The 20,396-nt window shown below is 52.3% G+C and overlaps 2 protein-coding genes and 1 long non-coding RNA gene across 6 annotated transcripts in view; 1 reads left to right on the forward strand and 2 right to left on the reverse strand.

Annotated features, from left to right (window-relative positions):
- Positions 1 to 14,736, forward strand: part of Cul9 (cullin 9) — a 43,456-nt gene extending 28,720 nt beyond the window's left edge. The window contains exons 27-41 of one of the 3 annotated variants that reach the window (XM_052192429.1): positions 4,294 to 4,439; positions 4,544 to 4,673; positions 4,829 to 5,028; positions 5,732 to 5,982; positions 7,020 to 7,365; positions 11,279 to 11,419; positions 11,543 to 11,707; positions 11,824 to 11,987; positions 12,313 to 12,406; positions 12,718 to 12,792; positions 12,906 to 13,016; positions 13,179 to 13,296; positions 13,537 to 13,670; positions 14,273 to 14,346; positions 14,422 to 14,736. In XM_052192429.1, coding sequence (XP_052048389.1) covers positions 4,294 to 4,439; positions 4,544 to 4,673; positions 4,829 to 5,028; positions 5,732 to 5,982; positions 7,020 to 7,365; positions 11,279 to 11,419; positions 11,543 to 11,707; positions 11,824 to 11,987; positions 12,313 to 12,406; positions 12,718 to 12,792; positions 12,906 to 13,016; positions 13,179 to 13,296; positions 13,537 to 13,670; positions 14,273 to 14,346; positions 14,422 to 14,620 — 2,348 coding nt within the window. In that variant the 3' untranslated portion in view covers positions 14,621 to 14,736. Of the gene's footprint in view, positions 1 to 4,293; positions 4,440 to 4,543; positions 4,674 to 4,828; positions 5,029 to 5,731; positions 5,983 to 7,019; positions 7,366 to 11,278; positions 11,420 to 11,542; positions 11,708 to 11,823; positions 11,988 to 12,312; positions 12,407 to 12,717; positions 12,803 to 12,905; positions 13,017 to 13,178; positions 13,297 to 13,536; positions 13,671 to 14,272; positions 14,347 to 14,421 lie in introns of those variants that run through there. The other 2 variants (XM_052192430.1, XR_007979433.1) reach the window with 2 other exon arrangements.
- Positions 9,657 to 11,344, reverse strand: LOC127692255 (uncharacterized). Its single transcript, XR_007979434.1, has 2 exons — positions 10,559 to 11,344; positions 9,657 to 10,411 (listed from the first exon to the last, which is right to left on the reverse strand). It is a non-coding gene; the product is annotated as an uncharacterized LOC127692255 (long non-coding RNA).
- A 964-nt stretch (positions 14,737 to 15,700) lies between the features above and the next one.
- Dnph1 (2'-deoxynucleoside 5'-phosphate N-hydrolase 1) lies at positions 15,701 to 18,645 on the reverse strand. Of its 2 annotated transcripts, none has more exons than XM_052193543.1 (4): positions 18,400 to 18,645; positions 16,896 to 16,964; positions 16,619 to 16,729; positions 15,701 to 15,821 (listed from the first exon to the last, which is right to left on the reverse strand). In XM_052193543.1, exons 1-4 carry the CDS (start codon positions 18,566 to 18,568, stop codon positions 15,748 to 15,750), a joined length of 423 nt encoding a protein of 140 aa, XP_052049503.1. In that variant the 5' UTR covers positions 18,569 to 18,645; the 3' UTR covers positions 15,701 to 15,747. The 2 variants fall into 2 exon arrangements, with proteins under 2 accessions (XP_052049503.1, XP_052049501.1); XM_052193541.1 differs by lacking the exon at positions 15,701 to 15,821 and adding an exon at positions 16,277 to 16,462 and having other exon boundaries at positions 18,400 to 18,635.
- Between the last annotated feature and the right edge of the window lie 1,751 nt (positions 18,646 to 20,396).

Below are 20,396 nucleotides of genomic sequence, written 5' to 3' on the forward strand. Positions count from 1 at the left end.
GCTCCACCCGTAGATGCACATTTACAGTCATTCAGAAGCACCATCCGATGGAACTTTTGTAAAGACAAGAAAATTGTCACCCCCTTTAATCCCAGCACTCAGGAGGCAGAGGGACAAAGATCTCTTGAGTTCGAGGCCAGCCTGGTCTACAGAGTGAGTTCCAGGACAGCCAGGCCTACACAGAGAAACCCTGTCTGGACAAAACCAAACAAAAAAGTTTTTCCTTCACTTTTCAATATGATAACTGTTTCTGCCATTTTAAACACTTGAGCTTATGACTGATTTACGGATGGAGTGAATATTTAATTTTAATCATTTTAAATGTAAAACTGGAATACATGTAGCTAGTGTCTACCATCAAGGACTACATAGGTTTATAGAGTTTTGTGGTAATTAAACTTTGTTTTTATTATGACCTGACTTTGTTTCCATCACGTGTTTCTGTTTTGTTTTGTCGTTTGTGTCTTTTCCCTGATGGAAGTCACGTGCCTGTGTGTTTCACTTAATAGTTCTTTATCCTCTTCCTCTTGATTTCACACTGAGAGAAGTCCTTAATTGTTTGGGTTTCTTTGTTTTTGAGACAGGTCTCATGTAGTCCAGGCTGGCCTCAAACTTGCTAGGTGGCAGAGGAGGGCCTTGAACCTTTATCTTCTCATCTTTTGTGATCAGGGATTAATCACTGGTACCACAGGGCCTGGCTTACGTGCCTTTGGGCTCAAACCTAGGACTTCACACAGGCCATATCCATTCTAAGTGGGCTGTATTGACAGTCCTTAGGTTTCTTTTTCGTTTCTTTCCTTTGTTACCTCCCCTATATGTTGTGTGTGTGTGTGTGTGTGTGTGTGTATACATGTTGGTGTGTGTGCAGGTGCATGTGAAAAGCAGAGGTCACTCTCCACGTTATTTTTTGAGACAGGGTCTTTCACTGAACCCAGAGTTCAGTTCATCTCGCCTGGCTGGCAGGAAAGCCCTAGCCATCCCTTCCGTCTCGGCGCCTCCCGAATGCTGGGATCACAGGCACTTCCTTCTCCTGGATCTCACATGGGTGCCAGGGACCCAAACTCAGATCACTGTGCTTGTAAAACATACACTGTCCTTACTGAGCCATCTCTCCAGGCCTCCTGAGTCTGTCTGTCTGTCTCTCTCCCTCTTGTGATGAAATATGTCTAATATAACATTTGATGGTTTAACAGCTGTAATGTATACAGTTCATTCACCCTTCTTTAATTGATTTTAATTTAGAAATAAAGTTATCAGAAAAAATTGTAACAATAACCACTCATACAACCTTTATCCATGTTTACCTTTTGTGAACAGTTTGCTTTTTTTTTTTTTTTTAATTTGAAAAAAGGTCTCAGTGTAGAGCTGGCCAGGCACTGGCTGTATGGGGCAGGCGGTTTGGCACCTGCTTCTTTGACAGGCATAGGCTATTGTGCTGGGCTGTGGCATTGTATTGTTAGCATTAGTGTTCGTTTGTTTGATTTGAGACAGGGTTTCTCTGTGTAGCTCTGGCTGTCCTAGAACTCTCTCTTTAGGGCAGACTGGCCTCAAACTCACAGAGATTCACCTGTCTCTGCTAGGATTCCATGCATGTGCCACCACAGCCTGGCATATTTTTTCTTTTAAAACAAGGTTTCCCTCTATCGCCGAGGCTGGGCTGCAACTCCCAGACATTTTGCCTTTACCTCTTGAGTACTGGGATTGCAGGTGTGTTGCAGCATTTTTAACTCATTTGTTCTCCATATGCACATATGTACATAAGAGTGTGTGTGTCTGTGCAAACACACACACACACACACACACACACACACAGTTTCAGAACTATTGAGAGGAAATCATCTATACCCTATTTCTTTGTTCCTAAATACTTTAGTTCATGCTTCCTAGGTGAAGAGGTCTCCTAATACTCTACTACATAGAGGTATTCTAATACTACCTTAGTTTACCTTCCATATTGCGGTTTTGTCTGCTGACCCATACTGGCTTCTGTGACATTGCTTTCTGTCTGGGAGAGGATCCAACCATGTGTCACCTGTTGGTTTAAGTGTCCAGTGTCTTCATTCTAACCATTCAATGGTCATCATTATCTTTGAACATTGACAGTTTTTGGAGAATGCAGTCTTTTAAAATCCTGAAATGGTTGCTCGCTTTGGTATTTCCTTAGCATTGGTCGTGTTCTGTGTTCACAGGTCACTAAGTAGTAACTGTCAGAACATTTTTCTTTTTGTCCATCTATCCACCCCCTGCCTTTCTCCACAACCCCACTGTCCCAGTTCTGGGATTTAAACTGGGGACTTTTAGTTGCTAAGTATGTCCTCAATCACTAAACTACATATCCCATCACTTGTGATGTTAATTCTGACAACCTGGTCAAGTACAGTTGTTATTTTTCCCTCGACACTATTAATAAGGAGTAGAGGTGATATGTCAAAATGAGGCTAGCAATTCTCAAAGCATTTTGTTTTATTTTACTTCATTTCATTTATTTTTGAGACAGTGTTTCCCTGTGTAACCACGGCTGTCCTGGAACTTGCTCTATAATCTAGATTGGCCTGGAACTCAGAGATTAGCTTACCTCTGCTTCTGAATGTTGGGATCAAAGGTGTGCACCCCCACTGCCTTTTATTGTATTGATGAGGTTCTGTGTATCCCAGGCTGGCCTCAGGCTTTACGTGTGGCTGAGAATCACCTTGAACTTTTCACCATTCACCTCTACCTGCTGTTTGCTGGGATTATAGGCATACATTACCATGCTCATTTTATGATGTGTTGGGGATTGAGCCCTGGGCTCTGTGCATGGTAGGTAAGCATTTTACCAGCTAAACTAGGTCCCTAGCTTGACTTATTTAAAGTTAGTTTTGCTAATGAAGTTGAAGAGATGGCTCAGCAGTTAAGAATACTGGCTGCTCTTACAGAGGACCTGGGTTCAATTCCCAGCCCCCACACAGCTGCTCAGAACCATCTGTTACCCCAGTTCCCCAGGATATGATGCTCCTCCCAGCCTCGTGAGGACGCCGTGCACACAAAGTGGTGCACAGACATACATGCAACAAAATACTCCTGCACATAAAATCATAACTTCTAAAGTAATTTTTACAAAGATACTTCAAATATATACAAACTCCAGAATACCAGCATATGGCTCAGCCCCACATTCCCCTACCCCATATCTAAAAGAAGTGGGTTTTTTGAAGATCACGGCATTGCTACAATCAGATACTTTAGAAGTTACAGACCTTCCCAGGGTCACCCGCTAGACACTTGTCCTATTTCCCTGGTTGTCCTGACCGGCTGTCTTATTCTTGCTCGCTTTGCTTAATGGGCATCCAACCGAGACCCACAGGGTGCATCTGGCGGTAGCTCTAACACTCCATCAGTCCCGAGGTCCCTTTCTCAGTTGTTTGGGGAGGAAATGGGGCTGCAGGTTTCCTTCAGTTCTGGTTTGTCCTTTGTGCTGTTAGGAGAGACCTGTGGATCACCAGGCTCTTCTGCACAATCCGTTTTTATTTGATGTTGGGGATTTTGGTTCCTTGAGCCTGGGGCACTTGTAGTTTAGGCTGAGCATGAACTCACTGTTACCAAGGTTACCAAGGCTGACCTTCAACTCTGATCCCTTCGAGTTGGGGTTGCAGGTGTTTGATGAATGTGGTATAGGGATGGGACCTGGGGCCCTCTGTATACCAGGGCCAGCACTCTACCTACCAAGCACCGTCCTGATCTCCTCATGCCTGTCACTTCATTAGCACTTAGGAAATAATGAAACTAATGTGTCACTGTGACTTCGTGTGTTAGCAGGATGCTTTGTCTATAGAGAGAGGCTTCCACCAGCTGCTTGGCTCTCTTGAAGTAATTTTTACAGGAAAGGCTGAATCTGCCTTCTCCCCTCTAGATACATTTTTGTTTTGGATTTCTATTTTTTTTTTTTTGTTGTTTTGTTTTGCTTTTTTTTTACTATGTAGCCTTGGCTTGCAGAGTTGCTCTATGTAGACCAGGCTGGCTTTGAACTCACAGAGATCCTACTGCATCTGCCTCCTAAGGGCTGGGATTAAAGGCATTTACCACCACAGCTGACAGCTATTTTTGTTTGTTTGTTTGCTTGCTTGCTTGCTTTTAAAAGTCTGAATTGATTCCTTAGAATATTCTAGAGATGATTGGTGACATTTTAAAAATATATACCAGCATCATTACAACTCACAAACATAAACATACCGTTTATAGTTTATATTTTCCTTACACTGCCACCCTTTACTCCCCTCCTCTTTGACTGTGCCTGTCTCCTTGACACTTCCCTAGGTCAGAACTACCCGGTCTTGGACATGGGACCACATCGGCGACTTCAGTGGACATGGCTGGGCCGGGCTGAGCTGCAGTTTGGGGACCAGACCCTGCACGTGTCCACTGTGCAGATGTGGCTGCTGCTGAATCTCAACCAGACAGAGGTGCCTCTGCCGCCCCCTTGGCCCTCCAGCCTCCTTCTCTACCTGCCTCTCTGCTCCCTCCCTTTCTCTCTTCCTGTCTGATGGGCACTGTTTCTCCTCACCAGGAGGTGTCAGTAGAGGCCTTGTTGAGGGATTCTGACCTCTCCCCAGAGCTCCTGCACCAGGCCCTTCTGCCTCTCATCTCTGGCAATGGCCCTTTAACCCTGGTGGAGGCTCAGAACTTCCCACAGGGGGGTAAGTTAGCAGGGTCTGTGCTGAGCCTCCCGTGGTGTGGCATGGCGGGAGGCCCAGGGGGTGGGGGAGACTGTCCCAGGGATGAGAGCATAGTAGAATCCTCATTCACGTGTCCCCTCCCTGTCCTCGGGTACCTAATCGGGACTGGATTCCAGGGGTGCTGCGGCTTCGCGAGCCTAGGTCCCAGACCCGTGAAGAGGTCCTGTGGCTGATACCTCCTCAGACGTACCTCAGTGTGGAAAAGGATGAGGGCCGGACCTTGGAGCAGAAGAGGAACCTCTTGAGCTGCCTTCTTGTCCGGATACTCAAAGCGCACGGGGACAAAGGCCTGCACATTGATCAGCTGGTTTGTCTGGTAAGCAGAAGGGACCATGCCCCTAGGGAGAAGGAGTCCTGCTTGGCTCATCTCAAGAAAATTTAGCCTCTTTCCATGTGAAACATTCTCTGGGTCACATTTCCACCTGTTTTTTTTTTCTTGTTATGTGTATCTGACGTGTGTGTGTGTGTGTGTGTGTGTGTGTGTATACAGGTCAGAGGACAACTTTGGGTGCCTGTCCTCTCCCTCCCAACCTTTCTTGACATGAGGTCTTTTGTTTGTGCTGCATGTGAGAGGCTTGCTGACTTCTGAACTTGTGGAAATTCTCCTGTCTGCGCCTCCCTTCTCTCCATCAGAGCAGCTGGGTTTCAGACACACGCTACTCCTCTTGCCTGACTTTGTACGGAATCTAGGGATTCAAACGCGGGTGGGTCACACCCGTGAGTGGTCACTTTATTTAGCCATCTCTGCAGCCACCTCCTCACCCCTAGTCTGGGTTCTCTGTTGGTGACCTGAGCGCTCACCACGTGTGCGATTGAGTAATCAACAATGATACAAATAAAAGTAATATATTAATGATATTAATAAATACTAACTTTAAACATTGGACAGATGAGAACAATGAGGTTTGAGGAGGTAGCCACCTGGTCTCGTGGCTGGCAGGTGTGGCTGAGGCAGCGTTGAGCCCTGCAGCCTGGCTCCTGTGGCTAAGTAGCCTGCTGCTCTCTCTCTTTCCCTCCAGGTGCTGGAGGCCTGGCAGAAGGGTCCAAACCCACCGGGGCGCCTGGGCAGCGCCGCTGCAGTGGGTGTGGCCTGTTCCAGCACTGATGTCCTCTCGTGCATCCTGCATCTCCTGGGCCAGGGCTATGTGGAACGGCGTGACGACCGGCCCCAGGTCCTGATGTATGCCACCCCAGAGCCCATGGGGCCCTGCCGGGGCCAGGCAGATGTCCCCTTTTGTGGCACCCAGAGCACTGAGACCTCCAAACCTAGGTAGCCACCCTTTTCTGTGGATGAGAGGGATTGTGGGACCAATGCTCTGCAAAACTCATTTATTTTTTTAAATATTTATTTAACTTTTATATATATGAGTACTATGTCTTGACACCATCAGATCCTATTACAGATGGCTGTGAGCCGCCATGTAGTTGCTGGAAATTGAACTCAGGACCTCTGGAAGAGCAGTCAGTGCTCTTAACCACTGAGCCCAAAACTCACGTATATAAAAACATTTCCTGCTAGTCTCAGCACTAGAGAGGCAGACGCAGGCTGATCTCTGTGAGTCTGAGGTCAGCCAGGGATACACAGAGAGAACTTGTCTCCGAAGACCCAAAACTAACCAAACAAAATCCCACTTCCTGTCTGCTCTGCCAACTTCCCTGATTTCGATTGTTTCTGCTCCTTGCTAATCTTCACCCTCTTCTTCCCCACCCTCTTCTACCTCATGCCTTACTAATCAAGGGTCCTGATGTCCCCATGCTCCTAGAGCCAGTCCTTAGGCAGGAGACCCAGATGCACAGACAGTGCTCTTTCTGAGTGACTTCGGTCTGCGCTGTAGATCCATCTGGAGTGCTCGCTGTGCACTTACCTTGGGAATATGCCGCGCTCCAGGAAGTTGGTTCTACTAGTCAATCTGCTGGAGGCTCAGGCCTCAGTGTGCACGCACATCATCTGTGTGTATGTGGTATCCGAGGGCAGAGCCGACTCTGTTCCTCCCATGCTGCTGGCCCACAGGTTACACTTTGCATAGGACGGCTTTAGACATGCTGCGACCATTTGAACAAGGCCCGTGCGTTATAAGTCACATAGCACCATGACCTACCCACTGGCCTCCAGTGCCCCAGTTAGTGTCCCACCCAGCCTCCACCCACATTTACTCACGTGTCTAGCCTATCTCTGTCCCCACGGTCGATCCAGGTAGTTATACACAGGCTACTGTGGCAAGCTGGCACACGCGGTCATACTTGGGGAGCTGGGGGGCCGTTGGGAGCTTACCGATGGGTAAACGGTGTCTCTTCTCTCTCCCTAAGCCCAGAAGCTGTGGTGGCCCTGGCATCTCTCCAGCTGCCCGCAGGCCGTACCATGAGTCCCCAGGAGGTAGAAGGATTGATGGAGCAGACGGTGCGGCAGGTGCAGGAGACGCTGAACTTGGAGCCAGATGTGGCTCAGCACCTTCTGGCCCACTCCCACTGGGGCACCGAGCAGCTGCTGCAGAGCTACAGCGATGACCCCGAACCACTGCTCCTTGCGGCGGGGCTGCGAGTACCCCAGGCCCAGGCGGTCCCCACTCGCCCTGACCAATGCCCTGTGTGTGTCAGCCCCCTAGGGCCCCACGACGACTCGCCCTCCCTCTGCTGCCTGCACGGCTGCTGTAAGGTGAGCCTCTCCTCACCTGGCCTTTCCACCTGATTACAGCCTTGGAAACCATTTCCTAACCTGGGTGAGTGGGGGTCTCTCTTCCTCCCTCCTGAGGGCGGAGCCTAGCCCAGAATCACTGCTGAGCTAGACCCCAAGCCCAGGTATGTCTCTCTGTAAGTGGGACCACCTGCCACACTCCTCACAAAGACAGAATAGGAGGACTTGCCATTACTGTTAGCCATAATTCATGGTTTTCTTATCAACATTTAAGTTCGCTCATTTCAGAAGAGCAAATCTTTTGTCATGAATTCTCACTTGATACACTCCCAGACAGAAATATACAGGCCAGGAGCGGGCGTGAGGAGGAGCAAGTAAGGCGGCCACTGGTCCTGAGGAGTGCGGGTGTGTGTGTGTGTGTGTGTCATCAGCGTGGAATCAGAGGACAGGGCTGGGGCTGAGGTGCTGGGACCCAGATCTGCAGGCCCCAGGCCAAGCTAACACAGCGCCCGAGCATGAGGGGCACTGCATGCTGACAGGAACGCCAGAGGCCTCTTCCACAAGTGTCTCCCAGGAGTGGGTGCCGCGCGCGCGCGCGCGTGGCTCTGCGGAGCCCCATCTCTCTCCCTCTTTCTCTGCTCCTAGACACTTCTGATACAGTTGCTTGGGCTCCCTTCTCCCCACTGTTTTAGGTTTTACTTTTATATATTCATTCAATGGAAAGAGGCAGGGACTCAGTATGTATAGTGTGGAGACCCTGTGTGAATTAGGCCTGCGAGGGGGCAGGGGGTGGGGTGGGATCTGAGAGCTGCTAACAATGGTGGCTCACACCTCAGGGCCCTGCTCGAGGGCCCAGGGCCAGCACCATGCAGTCTGCTTGCATTTCCTAGTTACTCTGACTGCTTGCTGAGGGTCTGGCGAATAGTTCGCTTCACTGTCTGCTTTTAAAAAAGGGTTATTTATTTATGTAAACCTTATGCATATCAGTACTTTGCCTGCACATATGGGTATGTGTTACGTGTGTGCCTGGTGTCCATGGAGGCCAGAAGAGGGTATCAGATTTTTCTGGAACTGGGGTTACAGATGGTCTCGAGCCACCATCTGGGAGCTGGGAACTGAACCCAGGTCCTCTGGAAGAGTAGCAGTTGCTCTTCACCACCTAGCTGCCTCTCCAGCCTTGCTAGCTCCAGTTTACGGATGAGAGATGGAGACACCCGGAGCTGATAGCATTTATCTGAATTACAATTTGAATTTTGGCAGCCTTACTGCAAACATAACCTCTCTCCAAACTTTGATGATAAATTCTGGGGAGAAGATGCACTTGGGTGATGTCACAGGAAGTGACTGCATAGGGATTAGGGCTTCCCCTTTATACTGGGGAGGTCAAGAGAGGCCTGCCCACGTGGCATCCTGGGAGGGAGTGTTAGCAGAGGCTTAGTAGAGTGTGGCGACTGAGGCTGTCCGTTAGGGAAGGAGGAGGAGGTCGAGATAGATGGCGTCTGTGGGAAACCACTGTGGATTTCAAGCAAGGTGATGCGGTCTGGTTTACACTTGTGAGAACTTCGTTGGGAGCTGGGAGAGAGCTCAGTACCTAAAAGTGTTGACCGTGCAACATGAGCGCCTGACAGAGTTCAGATGACAAAACCCTCGTAGAAGCCAGTATAGGTAAAGCGAGTGTAGGTATGGTGGCCGCCTGTTATCAGGACTCCAGTGGCAGAGACAGGATCCAGGATCCCCGCGGCAGACCTACTAGCCAAACCAGTCAGAATCTGTGAGCTCCAGGTTCAGCCTTCAAAGAGGACAGCAGGGGAGTAACAGCCTGTGAATAAGGCAGAAATGGCGAAGCCACAGCACAGCCCCAGGCCTGGAGCAGTGGGAGGCCGGCCACCAGCCTGAGCCTGTTGGCACGCAGGGCGAGCAAAGGGCGGGAACTGGCCCTGTTCCCCTAGGGCTGGGCAGTGGCTTTGGCAAAAGCCAAGAGGCCAGGGGCAGCCAGACTCAAATTCCAGGATTCTGTCCTTCAGGACTGTGGGGAATCCTGAGGTACCGCATGCCTGCAAGCTCAGAGTCTACATTTGCCAAAGTTGCCCCTTGCTTTACCTAAAATAATGCAAGATTTTGTTTTAGTCTGCTTCCCATTTTGTCTTGATTTGTTTCAAGATGTAAAGTGTTTGATTCGGTGACGGATTGTTGTGATCATAAAAAGAGAAAGAAGTTTTAGAGACTATGGTATACGGTGGTGTGGTGAAGGGGGTGCCTCCGCGGGCCCATGCCGAGGCATCCCTTCCCCCAAGGGACCAGATACACACAGACATGGTATAGAAAAGAGTTTATTCAGGGCAGAGGATGGGCGTTAATGGGGTAGTGGAGGGAGAGAAAGGCGGAGAGAGTAGAGAAGTGGAGACCATGGAGGCCGGCCATGACCATGTGGAGAGAAGTGGAGGGGAGGAGAGCCCAAGAGGGCAGAGAGGAGAGAGGCGGGGAGGGGCTGAGCATCCCCTTTTATAGTGGGCAGGCCTACCTAGCTGTTGCCAGGTAATGGTGGGTGGAGCTTAGACAGAACCCTAACAGGGATGGTCCAGGTTCTTCACCTGAGTACTGTCACCTGGTGTCCCTGGTGCTTTGATTGATCATTTCGGAGCTTGATCATAGCCTGAGGACCAGGGGTGCTTAGTGGAACAGACTCATGGACTTTGTTTTGAGAGGGGAGGGGAGAAAGGGCCATTGATCAGGAGGCTCCTGGGTATTAGGGAGAAGACATAATGACCTGCTTTAGGGTGAGGTGGTAGGAACAGCAGAGGCGTTTGGAAAAGTCTGGCAGGGGTGACGAGGGTGGGGTGGAGATGGCTGTGCTGTGGGGAGGACATGGGGACACCTCAGGTTAGTCTGCTTTGTGGGGAAGAGACCGAGTCTGTTGGAAGGTGGAGGCCTTAGAGCCTCAGGCTGAGGAAGCTGGGGGGGGGGGACTAGCGGAAATTAGAGGCGCTGGCATCCGCACCGGTGCTGGCATGCAGGAGCCCCGAGTCCAGGAGGAAAGGCGGTGTCCCCAGGCTCCCTTCCTTCTCACCTTTAAGAAAACGTTATTACCTTTAATTTGTGCGTGTGTTTTGCCTGCATTGCACACATGCCTGGTCCTGCCAAGGCCGGAAGAGGATCAGATCCCCGGAAGTGGAATCACAGTTATGAGCCACCACGTGGGTGCTGGGAATCGAACCTGGGTTCTTTAGAGGAGCAACGGGTGCTCTTAGCCACGCCCCAGCTCCACTCTCAGCTCACTGGTGCTGACCATGCATTGCTGTGATGAACGCCTGAGAGATGCTTAAGGGAGGAAGGATCTGTCTGGCTCATCTGTCTGCAGCCGGTTGTCTCCATGTTGTCTTCATCATCTCTAGGCCTGTAACAAGGCAGAACATCATGGCGGAAGGCCAGAGGACAGCTGCTTACCTCTAGGTGGTCAAGGTAGCCTCAGAGCCCCATTCCCAGTGATCTTTGTCCACCATCTTCCAGTAGTGGAATAAGTCATTGGTCCAGGCAGAGCCCGGATGATCCAACCACTCCACGAAAGCCCCACACCAAACACTGCTTCCACTGGGGACCACACCTGCCATACTCCAGCCTTCTGTTGGACCCTTATCTAAGGCGACACACACTGCTGCTTCCATAGCTCAGATCCTTTCGGTTGACTGTTACTTCCTTGGTAGTGACTGTATTTAGGCCAGTGCCTGAGCCCCATGCATCCTCAGAGACAACTACAATCTGGCCTCATCCCAGAAATCCAAGATGTCTGCAAGGCAGGGTCAGCAGTGAGGTAGGCCCTGGAACCCTCCGTCTCTGACTTTCCTGGAAGCCGTGGAAGGGTGAGTGTCTAGATGGTGATCAGGCTGTCTGTCTCTGATCAGCCCCCCCCCCCCTCGCCCCCGTTTTGTCCTGCCAGTCTTGCTGGAATGAATACCTGACGACTCGCATAGAGCAGAACTTTGTGCTGAATTGTACCTGCCCCATCGCCGACTGTCCTGCCCAGCCCACTGGAGCCTTCATCCGTAACATTGTCTCCTCCCCAGAGGTCATCTCCAAGGTACACCCTGTCCCCACAGACCCAGAGGGCAGGCTGGCTTTCTGGCACTCAGAGACTTCAGCGCCTCCTGGAGAGTCTGGTTTTCCCATCATTCATAGCAGCCGCACTTGCCTCTGCCCACAGTATGAGAAGGCCCTTCTGCGAGGTTATGTGGAGAGCTGCTCCAACCTGACGTGGTGTACCAACCCTCAGGGCTGTGACCGCATCCTGTGCCGCCAGGGCCTGGGCAGTGGGACCACCTGCTCCAAGTGCGGCTGGGCCTCGTGCTTCAGCTGTAGCTTTCCTGAGGTGGGTGCGCACCCTGGCCCCTGCAGGGGCCGCACTCCCTCCCTGCCCAGCGTCTGTCCTCTCACACACAGTTGTGAGGTGGCTAAGCCGCCTGTGCCTCTTGCTTCTCCACTTAGGCACACTATCCTGCCAGCTGTGGCCACATGTCCCAGTGGGTTGATGATGGCGGCTACTATGACGGCATGAGCGTGGAGGCCCAGAGCAAGCACCTGGCCAAGCTCATCTCCAAGCGCTGCCCCAGCTGTCAGGCACCTATTGAGAAGAACGAGGGGTGTCTGCAGTAAGAAGGGGTGCAGGGGGCTCTGGGAGCACAGTGTGGGGGAGGCCGGGCAGCAAGGAAGGAATGTAAGCTTCCTGTGCAAGCTCAACACGTCCACTGCCCTCACTCAGCGTCCACCAAGGGTCACCTCCTGGATTCCTCCACCCAGGTTTTAGGTCGGCTGTGTTGGGAAGCACAAAGCAAGGGTATACTTAGCAGGACTTGGGAAGATGGAGACTGGGGGCAGCTGGAAAAGCCACCCTGTCACTGGGGTGTCTAGCCTCGGCTACCCTGGCCCCCCTTATCCAGAGGCAGACGCCCTCTGATCAGCTCAAACCCTCCATAGCATGACCTGTGCAAGATGTAACCACGGGTTCTGCTGGCGCTGTCTCAAGTCCTGGAAGCCGAGCCACAAGGACTACTACAACTGCTCTGCCATGGTAAGGGGCTGGGCGTGTCTGAGGCCCAGCCAGCCAAGACAGGTGGAGTCCTGTCCCCAGAACAATGGTGGGGCAGTCAGGACAAAGGTTCAGCGGGGATAGGCAGGGTGGGCAGGCACCAGAGCAGGGAAAGGAGTATGGAGCGGGCCCGCCCAACACTGTGGCTGGGGACAAGCATAAGCATCTCCATGTAAAGGCGCAGACTCAGCCAGGCTCACATGAACGTTCTGGGAGAAGTGTAGAGAGGCATCATGGGTAAGAACCCAGCCTGTCAGAGCGAGCGCCCAGCCATCCCTCCATGTCCTCACCAGGTGAGCAAGGCAGCTCGCCAGGAGAAGCGGTTTCAGGACTATAACGAGAGGTGTACCTTCCACCACCAGGCCCGGGTGAGCCGCGGTCAGTGGGCGGGTCACCAGAGGGCGGGTCACCAGAGGGCGGCCCAGGGGGAGCTGTCTGGAGTGCAGACCTCACGGCCTGTGGCGGCTCTTGCCTCATACAGGAGTTCGCAGTCAACCTGCGGAACCAGGCCTCTGCCATCCATGAGGTGCCTCCGCCCAAATCCTTCACGTTCCTGCAAGATGCTTGCCGGGCCCTTGAGCAGGCTCGAAAGGTTGTCGCAGTGGGGGAGGCAAGGGGGGAGGGGTGTGGCGGGTATAGGGGGGGGCATGGCGGGGGCGTGGCTGAGTGGGCTTGGATGGAGGAACCCAGAAGAGGGGAAGCGAGGTGCAGATGCCTGGACTCAGGCTGGCTGTGCTGACCGGGGCTCTCCTAGGTGCTGGCCTATGCCTGTGTCTACAGCTTCTACAGTCAGGACACGGAGTACATGGATGTGGTAGAGCAGCAGACGGAGAACCTGGAGCTGCACACGAACGCCCTGCAGATCCTCCTCGGTGAGCCCTGCGCCAGTGCCCTTCAGACAGCTTGTCCAGGGCCCCTGCTTTCGCCCCGTTCCTTTCTCCCCTTCATTCTGCTAAGCCTTCCCCTAAGGGCCTGGCTCACACATGTGCACCTGGTGGGGGAGCAGCATGAGCTCTGACAGCTCTGCCCGGTACTTGGTGGATGCTCCGTAGACGGTTGAGGGGGGAGGGGACGGGAGAAGAGAGCAAGTCCAGGGCTCGCTGCTCCTGCAGAGGAGACCCTGCTGCGCTGTCAGGACCTGGCCTCCTCCCTGCGCCTCCTGCGGGCGGATTGTCTCAGCACGGGCACGGAGCTGCTCCGGAGGATCCAGGAGAGGCTGCTGGCCATCCTGCAGCACTCGACACAGGTACTGCCATGACCCACCTACTAACTAACTAAAGTACGCCTTTATCAGACCACTCGAAGCCAGAGGCAGGTGGATCTGAGTCTGAGGCCAGCCTGGTCTACATAGGACAGCCAGGGCTACACAGAGAAGCTCTGTCTCTCGAAAGAAAAATAAAAAGCAAGGGATGTGGTGGAGTCCGGAGGCCTGAGCCAGTCTGTGACACTTAACCCCCCGAGGGGTTCTTACAAAGGAGCGGGTTTCCCGCTTGGTCAGGGGTATGGGGCCAGGTGCTCAGGGGTGGCAGTACCTTCTCAGGCCGTACTCCAGCGCGTGGGTGCGGGTCAGGGCTGGGTGGAGTCTTGGCAGTAAGGGAACTGCAGGGCTCCTGCCAGCTCTGGAGCACGGGTGTGGGGCCCAAACCATGAGCCTTGTTCTTGGGCTCCTTGCTGAGGGCTCAGTGACTGGGAAGGTGCCTGCTGTGCAGTGCAGGCCACTGAAGCCTTCCGAAGGTCGGATGGAGTGCTCCTGGAGTCTGGCTCTCAGGACTCCTCAGGGAAAGGATGGGCCCCAGGCCCGGTAGCCTCTGCCCTTCTGCTCCTCAGACCCTCCTGTCTCCTTGTCAGGACTTCCGGGTTGGACTGCAGAGTCCCTCAGTAGAGACCCGGGAAGTGAAGGCGTCCAATGTGCCCAGCGACCAGTGAGTAGGCTGGGCGGAGCCGGGGAAGGGCGGCAGGGGTGCAGGCTCTCGGGCTGAGTGTGGTCGCTTTCCTAGGCCCCAGGGCTCCTCAGGGCTGGAGGTGGAAGACGAGGAGGAAGAGGAGGAGGAGGAGGGGGATGTGCCAGAGTGGCAGCACGAGTTTGATGAGGAGCTAGACAACGACAGCTTCTCCTACGACGAGGAGTCGGAGAACCTGGACCGAGAGACCTTCTTCTTTGGTGATGAAGATGACGATGATGAGTCCTATGACTGAGGGGGGAGGGGCAGGAAACACCTGGAGCCGCAGGGCCACAGGGTGTCATGTGAAGGGGATTCCCAGTGTCTGAAGCACCTTCTGTTTACTGAATAAACGTCTTTTTTCACACACTTCTCAGGCGGAGCACCCCTCATTCCGACTCCCCCCTCCCCCCCCCCCCGTATTTCCTCACAACGCACATTCCTCAAAGATCACATGAGCCTGTGCATCTGCGCACATGCCATGGTGTGTGTGCATGTATGGAGGTCAGAGAAGATCCAGGAGTCGGTTCTCTCTTCCATGTGGGTGCTTGGGATCAAACCCGGGTCTTCAGGCTCAATGTGAAGCACCTTGACCTGCTGAGCCAGCTCACCAGCCCTCCTCTATCTTTACTGTGTTCTTTGGGCATCCAGACTTTCCTGTCCTCTGAGAAAGCCAAAGAAGACTCACTTGACTTAAAGTCATAACCAGAAGCACAGGTCTAGGTTCAGAGATGGAAAGAATGCAACCCAGCAATACCTGGCCCCTTCCGTGCGTGAGTGTCCCCAGTGACCTACTTTAGTCCAGGTCCTTCTATTTTCTACAGGGAAGTGGAATGGAAAAGCCAGGGCCTGTTCTACCACTGCCAGTATAGACAAGAGTTTTTTGTTTTTGTTTTAGAGATGGGGTCTCTCTACATAGGTCTGACTGTCCTCGAACTCACTATATATATAGACCACAGTGGTCTTGAACTCAGAAATCCACCTGCCTGTGTGTGGTGGTTTGAATATGCTTGGCCCTGGGAGTGGCACTATTAGGAGGTGTGAACTTGTTGGAGTGGGTGTGTCACTGTGGGGGTCGGCTTTGAGACCCTCCTCCTAGCTGCCTGAGAACAGTCTACTCCTGCCTTCCTTTCCATGAAGATGTAGAACTCTCAGCAACAAAATCTTCCATATTCCTACTAGGATGGCTAATTAACCCCACTTAAAGCATTCTACTGCTTTCCAAAGTCCCAAAATCTACATCCCTCCAAACAGAAACAATACCCCAGTCCTTGGTACCAACTTCTGTCTTAGTTAGAGTTTGACTGCTATGAACAGACACCATGACCAAAGCAACTCTTATAAGGACAACATTTAGTTGGGCTGGCTTACAGGTTCAGAGGGTCAGTCCATCATCATCAAGGTGGGAGCATGGCAGCATCCAGACAGGTATGGTGCAGTAGCTGAGAGGTCTACATCTTCATCAAAAGGAAACCAGCAGACTATTTTCAAGCAGCGAGGTGGAGTGTCTCAAAGCCCACCCCACAGTGACACACTTCCACCAAGGCCACACCTACTAATAGTGTGACTCCCCAGGTCAAGCATATTCAAACCACTGTGCCTCCTGGGGTAGTGTCACCATAGCCAGCTAAACGGACCTTTTCTTACCACTGAGGCTGAAGCAGGAATGAATCCAGAGAAACATCAGGGGTCAGCATTTAATAAAGTTGGGCCAGGGCCAAAGAGAAGGTTCAGCAGCCAAAAGCACTTGTTGCTCTTGCCAAGGACCTGGGTTCAGTTCCCAGCACCCATATGGAGACCCACAGCCATCTCTAATGCCAGTTCCAGAGAATATGGTACCCTCTTATGACCTCTGGGCACAAGGTATGAATGTGGTTACACACATCCATGCAGTTAAAACAGATGTAAAAAATAAATCTTAAATTTTTTTTAATACAGTAGGGTTAAAGTCAGGCACTTGGGTTACTGGAGGAATCCATCTCCTGAGGAAGACAAGCCTCAAAGTACCGATCGACCAAGGTCTCTACCTCTCCCTCTGCGTAGTCCCACACCTGGAACCTCGAGCCATCAGCTGCTCCCCGGATCATGGCGGAAAGCACTGGGGTGGGGAGAAACGTGAAACTGACTTTCTTCCGTGCTCCCCACTCCGCTCCCTGCTCCAGCCCACCCGGAAAGGAAGAAATGGGTATGGGGTTGCCGGAAAGTCAGGCAATGCTTTGGAGGAGTAATGCTACCCCGGGGCTGGAATACTCACCTCGGCCAGACTGCGGTCGGAACAGGCATAGAACTGGCTTACTAAGAGCTACTGCCCGGCCCAATTCATAGCCAACGCCCAAGGATGGCTGTGTAACTTCAGCCACGACCACTGGACGGAAAAAAAAAAAAATAAGACTCAATACCTGGGACTTGTAAGGACAGGAAGGTGGTGTGTGTGTGTGTGTGTGTGTGTGCGTGTGTGTGATATTAAGTCCAGGGATATCCCCGTTTTGACATCACAGAGGAGCCCACATGCAGGAGGGAGGACTACTTACCATCTGCCTGCCGCAGCCAGGCCAGGTCCCGCTCATGGATAAGCCGGTCGCCCCCAGTGGCCTCTTCCCCTGTGGCGGAGGGCAAGCTGGTCAAAGATATTCCCCACCCCAGTTCAGGACCCAGTAACTTCTATGTTCTCACTGCTTTTCATATCTACCCTGCCCAGGGAGGGGCAAAGAGAGGAAACCCGTGCTCCGGCACCTACAAAGGACAGCCCAGGAGAAGCATCTGTCAAAGGGGTGAGGAACCAAACAGCCACAAGAAAAATGCAATCGTGTTGAAGGTGGCACGCGCGGGTGGGGCTGGGTGAGTGTGTGTGTGTGGGGGAAGGTCTGACTCACTCTGAATCCAAGCGACATGCCTGGGGTCAGAGAGCCAGGATCACAGTGTGAATAAACTCTGCTGTTCAGGATGGTACGGCTCTGCATGTGGCGGAGCAGAGCCACACTGCGTAAAAGTTCTTTTGTGAGCCTGAGGATGGTGGCGCATACCTCTAATCCCAGCCCCGCCCTGCCCCAGAAGCAGAGGCTGGGGGATCTCCGAGTTCCAATACAGTCTAGTCTACACTGTAAGTACCATGATAGCCATGGATATGTAGGTGTAGAGAGACCCTATCTCAAAACACAAACAAGTTGAGTGTAGCGGAGGATGCCTGTAATTCTAGCACTTGGGAGGTGGAGGCAGGAGGATGGGGAGGTCAAGGTCATTCCCTGCTACACAGCAAGTCTGAAGTCACTGTGGGTTACATGACAGCCCATTTCAAAAAGAAAGTAACTAGGGGAGAAAAACCAGAGTCAAAGGTTTTCCCCAGGCTATTGCACTTGGTAGTCTGTGTTTTGTCTCATTTTTCTTTGAGACATCAGGGTCTAACTCTGTAGCCCAGGTTAGCCAGGAACCCATCCTACCTCAGCTTCCAGAATGCTATCAACCAAACACACCACGAGCTAGCCATCCGTAAGCACAGACAGTTTCTTTCCAATCCCCTGGCATTTTTTGCCTATGATTCTTTGTCTTTTAAAGATTCTCCCAGGACTGCATTAGAGCCCACAGCTTAGGAGATTGTTTTTGCATGGGGCAAGGGAGAACTACTTGAAAGTTTTTGGAGCAGAAATACAAGAGTCCTAGGTACAACTTTCCTACTGGAGGAGTGCTAAATCCAGACGAGCTCATGTAAGCCTTGCTAGCCCGATGCTGGGTCTGGGTTCTCACTTGCTTTCAGTGCGCTGGATCGGGACATATGACCCGCACACGGGGCGTGCATATATAATCCAGGACCTTCCTCGGCCAGCCGGTCCGCTAACCTACAGGTCCTATCTGCAGGTCCCCTAGCCTGTGGGTCCCCTAGACTGCGGTTCCTCTAGTTTGCAAGCCCCCTGAGCCGCAGGTTCCCTAGGTTGCATGTCTACTAGCCAGCAGGTCCCCTAGCCAGTGGGTCCCCTAGCCCGCGAGTCCCCAGTCAGCCAGTCCCCTCATCCTACAGGTCTCCAGCCCGCGCCGCCTCACCACGCGGCTCCAGCTCAGCATCAGCCACGTGCTCAGTGAGCACCTTCCCATAGCGCCGCAGCCGCGATACGATCCGCGCGTACAGTGCTTGGTCCTCGCGCCCGCCGCGGATGCTCCCGCAGAAGTACACAGAGCGGAGAGCCGGCTCCCCGGATGCCGCCATCGCCATGCGCGTGCGCGCAACTGCCGCCGCCAGGGGGAGCTGCCACCACCACGTGATCCGGGAAAGCGGCTCCCGGAGGAAAGGGGACCTTTTGCAAGCTCGCTCTTCCTGGATAGGCTCTTCCTGAGCCAACCCGCTCACTAGCCGTGACTCCTCCCCGTGACCTGCGCCTCCCAGGCTCCAAGCTATGCAAGTAGTTCAGTACTGACCTCCGTGCTTTCAAGCTCTGTACGGATCTTCGGGCAACTGTGATTGGTTCTCATTAATCTCTCCAAATTTTTTAAAAAATTAATTTATTTTTAAAATATTTTATTATTCACACATGTATGTAGTGTTTTAATCAAATCTACTCCAATCTCTCCCCTCCAATCCCTCTTCTATTCCTCACACCAACTTTATTTTTATTTAGTATTTAAAATAATCATTTTTATTATTTTATTATTTTATGTGTATAGGTGTTTTGCCTGAGTGTATGTCTATGCACCATGTGCATGCCTGACGCCCCAAGAGGCCAAAAGAGCACAGTGCGCTCTCCTGGAACTGGAGTTACAAACACAATGAGCCACCGTGCTGGGCCTGGGTCCTCTGGGGGAGCCGACCAGGGCTGTTAAGCTGTTAACCTCCGAGCCATCTCTTCAGCTCCCACCGTGTGGAGCCATCCACTGGGGCAAGTACAGGCAGCCTCTCAGAGCCTGCATCCCTGAAGAAAAAGGGGCCTTGTCTGCCCCGGCAGCCATTCACCGTCGGCATCTCCTCAGCTACCGCGGTTGTCAGTTGTTGCGGGGCTCTTCCCCACGCTGGCTAGGGTTTGCACCAGCTTGATCTTGCACAGATGGTCACAGCTGCTGTGAGTTCACGTGTGTAACCCCGCTGTCGCATCCAGGAATACTGCTTCACCGAAGTCCCTCAGTCTTCCAACCCTCTTCCAGGACAAACCATGAAGAGTGGAGGGAGGGGCATGGGGCGTGGAGATGACCCATTGACAGTCAAACCGCTCTACAGTCTCAGGACCAGGTGTGGGACTCTACTAATCTGCAAAAAGAAGCACTCTGAGAGGGCTAAGGGGTGCTCTAACTTATGGGTACAGAGCTACGAAACTGGGCAAGACACTTTCTGGACTCTGACTTCCAGCCAGTTCCAAGGCCACCGCTCTGGCCCCGCCCCTCTCCAGATCTCCTGAACTCAGGTCTTCCTACCACAGTCTGCTAGATGCTCTGAGGAGATGGGAACCCCCTCAGTGACCCCATATTAGTTGGGATAAAACCACTGCACACCTGTAATCCCAGCACTCTGGGAGGCAGAGGCAGGCAGATTTCTGAGTTCGAGGTCAGCCTGGTCTACAGAGTGAGTTCCAGGACAGCCAGGGCTATACAGAAAAACCCTGTCTTGAAAAAACAAAAAACAAAAAACAAAACAAAAAACAAAAATAAAAAAAACCCAGAAGGGAAAAGAAAAACGTTACAGAAATGCTGTGAGATGCCATATTCTACCCAGGACATAGACAGATGCCCTCGGTCTAGAGAAGAAACTATCAACAGCCAAGCCTGGAGGGACAGAAGGAGGGAAGGGACCGCTCCACCCCTACCCTCACTGCTGAACTATATCTTACTAAAAGGTTACAAAAACAGGTTGTTACCCACTGGGGACCGCACCAATCCCCACTCAGTACTAAACTAAGGGTCACATAGATGGCCCTGGTTAAACTAAATGGGTCACAAAACCTACCAACTGGGAGGGGAGAGGGGGAGATGAGAGAGACTAGGGGAAGAGAATCACCAGAATGCAGTACATACAGGTGTGAAACTGCCAAAGAACTGAATTAAGAGGAAAACTT

The sequence above is a fragment of the Apodemus sylvaticus genome, chromosome 9, assembly GCF_947179515.1.
Source record: "Apodemus sylvaticus chromosome 9, mApoSyl1.1, whole genome shotgun sequence".
NCBI classification, from domain to species: domain Eukaryota; kingdom Metazoa; phylum Chordata; class Mammalia; order Rodentia; family Muridae; genus Apodemus; species Apodemus sylvaticus.